Consider the following 3,451-nt stretch of genomic DNA (forward strand, 5'->3'; position numbering starts at 1 on the left):
AGAGTTTCAACTGAATGTCATGAAGCTTAGTTCTACAAATGGACACTAAAGGACTGGACTGATTCCACAACTTGATTTGTGCTTTCACACTGCGCAATTTCTTTGCATCTTTGGCCTGTTCAACCCCCTAACATTCCATGATCCTATCATATATTTGGAACAGGAGTTGGTGGAACACCACCTGCTGTGGACCTTGTTACTCGATCAGTAGCCACCACATTGGCCGTTTTATTTTTATATTTATTTTTCTTCTTCCCACCAGAGGCCATGGATGGATTCAGTTGAAGTGGAGCATTGATAGTTTCTTCTTGGGGATCCTGGGATTCTGGCAGGACCTCAATTCTTTCGGACAATTCATCGAGCACTGCAAAAGCATTAGGAGATAGGACCTGTTTCTGCAAGGCAAGTCATAGATCTCAAGCCTGCTAGAGAGCCTTTTTTAATGGATATTTGCAAAACATCACTTTCATGGACCCATTCCAGTAAATTTCACAATTTGAGGAATCTTGGCTTGAATGGTAACCAATTAGAAGGGTTGCTTCCACAAACATTGGAAAATCGCTGGCTTTTCAGAGCAGCAGAATGGCTAGTAGAAAATACTTTTTCCCTCTATTTTTGATAAGTTATTTTGCATGTGTAATATTATAGGGACATAATAGATAGATGCTTTTTAGGAATGGGCGTCTATAGATCAATCAGGTGTCGGAAATTCTGATGGACAACTTCAAAGCGGGCAATCAACGAAGAGCATGGATTCCAGTGGACGTAGTTGCATTTTTAACATTCATAGTAAAAAAAAAAATCAGTTATTGACTTTAGTAAGGGTGGGTTTGGCAACTACTAAGGCCAATCTTTGATTGGATTGTGCAGCTCTTTTTGGAACAAATATATTGCAGGGCGATTGAGTTTGGAACAAAGCCCGGTAGTGCTCAAGACAAATTGATTGAGTTGTTTAATCCTCTTCGTGCCATTGTCCGGCACAATCTTCCACCCCTGATATACACTTCCTCCTCCTCTTGAGGATCGTGGAAGCATGGAAGAATTTAGAATTTTTATCGCCATACCATAGTCAATAGAGACGAGATTTCTGCTACCAATATAGTTCTTCCTCCTTCTAGTAAGTCTGCAATATACTTTCAACTCGAGAGATATGATGAATATTGCTTGGAATGATGGGTATAGTTAAAACATTTTAATGAAATGAAAGGAATCGGACCAAGCATGTCAACCCTCCAAATTTAGACATAGGAGGCCCCTGTACCATACCTATTAGATATATCGGAGGGCCTTGTCCCATACCTAAATCTGGTGCGTGACACAAATATGGCATCCATACCATGCACAACAACATCAAATAAAGTTAAACAAAATTTCACAAGCAATAATTGTTTACAAAATCTACACCATCTATGAAATAATTGTTTAGTTGAAACCAAAAATGCCTTGAAAACTAGCACAAACACAACCAAGGTTGTCATCTCAAGTGCATAACGCAACAAACATAGTAAGCAACACAGCAGTTGGAGATCATCTATATAAATATTAAAAACCATATAAATTATTAAACATGAGACATGGTTCCTGACTCTCTCTCTTCTTATAGTAAGAGAGACCAAACAAACACTTAATTAAGCATATAAGTTGTACTACCTCCAAAGCGACTCAGAATCAGCATTCAACCATAACCAAGGATAATTCAAACTCCTAGATAAAGCACCCTGTCCTCCCAAATTACAATGAAGCCTGAAATTCTGAGGTGCTGGATAATGTTGGAAGGCTACGCTAGGTGGTAGTGGGATGGCAAGAAATGGCAAGTAGTGATAATGACCACCAATAAATCCTAGAACCCCCACTGGATTAAAGTCTCTTCTCACACCCATAAGAGATGGAGAAGCCCTTGTCCTACACTCCCAACACTTAGCAAACTTCTCTTTCCAATGGCTCCTTCCCTGTGATCCTACCACATTGCCAAACTGCTCCACAAACTTTTGCTTCCACAAATCATCATTCGACGACAAATAGAACAGCTCCGAACATACACATCCCACTCTACCAAGATCAATGCCGGCTAGTGACTCCAAAATCTTGCGTTTAAGGCTGGTGGGTAGGCTCATAAAGCAAGGTGGAGGTGCCAAACCAGCTTTCTCGCATAAATCAATTAGAAGAGGCAATGCAATTTTATCCTTCACAATCTTCCAAATTTTGAACACTTCTATTTCAGGGTATGTATCGGAATACAAATCCTTTCCATTTGATTCATCAAACCACCCACAATTTGCCCACACTACATTCAAGAATGGAACCAATCGGTCTTTGTCTAGGTACACTTGGTAAGACCCAGGAAATCCATAAATGTTAAGAAACTTGCCTACACTCGCAAACCTCAATACAACAGTTTCAATTCCATTCCCAGCACCTAGAATCTCAGGAAGAGTGTATGAAATCACCATCTTGAAAGAAGACGAAGGCCATTCGTCGGGATTAAACCCATCAAGAATCAATTTTGAGACAGGATCAACTCTAACGAAGCCAGACTCTAACAAAACAGCATGAACAGCAATCACCAACAGCTGATAACCACCACCATCACGAACCGCCTCTTTCCCAAACACTTTCCTCAGAAAACAAGGCACAGACCACCGATCATCATCAACATCCACATACTCTGTCACAGACAAACTCAACTTTTTATCTTCCTCGGGCTTAATCTCACCATCCCCAGATTCAAAATCTAGGGTTTCACTTTTCAACACGCGTTCTTTCTGGAACTGGTTTTCTATAGACGGGGATATTTGTTGATTCTGATGGTGTTCTGAATTGGGTTTTTGAGGAGTATGGGATTGGGCAGTTAGGGTTTCTGTTTCTGAGGAAAACCAATTAGGGTTGATAGTGAAGAAGATGAGATCGCCAGAGGCGATGCCTAGAGACTGAAGAGTGCCTTGATATGAACCATGAAGCTCGTCCTTCTGATTGAGAGAAAGGTGTATGGAAGAGGAAGAAGAAATACTATGAAGAATGACATCTTTGAGGTGTTGGAGAGATATTGATGAATTGGGTACTTCAATTCTTAGGGTTTCTTTGGTTTCAAGTGATTTGAGCCTCAGTTTCATGGTGCGAATTTGAAGAGGATTTGAGAAAAACTGAAGAGAGTATGGAAAGCTCGTCCTTCTGATCGATATAGAGCACTTTTATTCACAAGGTACTCCTAGATAGAATCTCGGTCGACTCGGAAATCTTTTCTCAAAGAAGGGTCTATTTATAAAAGACATTGGGTTTATTCAATTGTTGAAGAAAAAAAAAAAAAAAAAAAAAAAAAAAAAATGAAGAAGGAGAAGAAGAAGATTTTGTTTTCCTTTTTTAATATTTAGAAAATAGACTTAAACCATTAACTTTTACAAGTGAGGAAATCTATATTTTTAAAAATACTTATTTTTATTTTTATTTTTATTTT

At 39.1% G+C, this 3,451-nt stretch overlaps 1 protein-coding gene across 1 annotated transcript; it reads right to left on the reverse strand.

The window, feature by feature from the left end:
• Positions 1 to 1,502: 1,502 nt before the first annotated feature.
• Positions 1,503 to 3,251, reverse strand: LOC132299769 (F-box protein SKIP22-like). Its single transcript, XM_059796583.1, has one exon. It carries the CDS (start codon positions 3,108 to 3,110, stop codon positions 1,647 to 1,649), a length of 1,464 nt encoding a protein of 487 aa, XP_059652566.1. The 5' UTR covers positions 3,111 to 3,251; the 3' UTR covers positions 1,503 to 1,646.
• Between the last annotated feature and the right edge of the window lie 200 nt (positions 3,252 to 3,451).

The sequence above is a fragment of the Cornus florida genome, unplaced genomic scaffold (genome assembly GCF_030987335.1).
Source record: "Cornus florida cultivar Cherokee Brave unplaced genomic scaffold, ASM3098733v1 CherokeeBrave_3.0.0_Hap2_Chr03, whole genome shotgun sequence".
Lineage (NCBI taxonomy): Eukaryota > Viridiplantae > Streptophyta > Magnoliopsida > Cornales > Cornaceae > Cornus > Cornus florida.

What these genes read in the sequence shown, in the direction of transcription:
- LOC132299769 (XM_059796583.1), bottom strand. Translation starts at nt 3,110, where the DNA reads ATGAAACTGAGGCTCAAATCACTTGAAACCAAAGAAACCCTAAGAATT.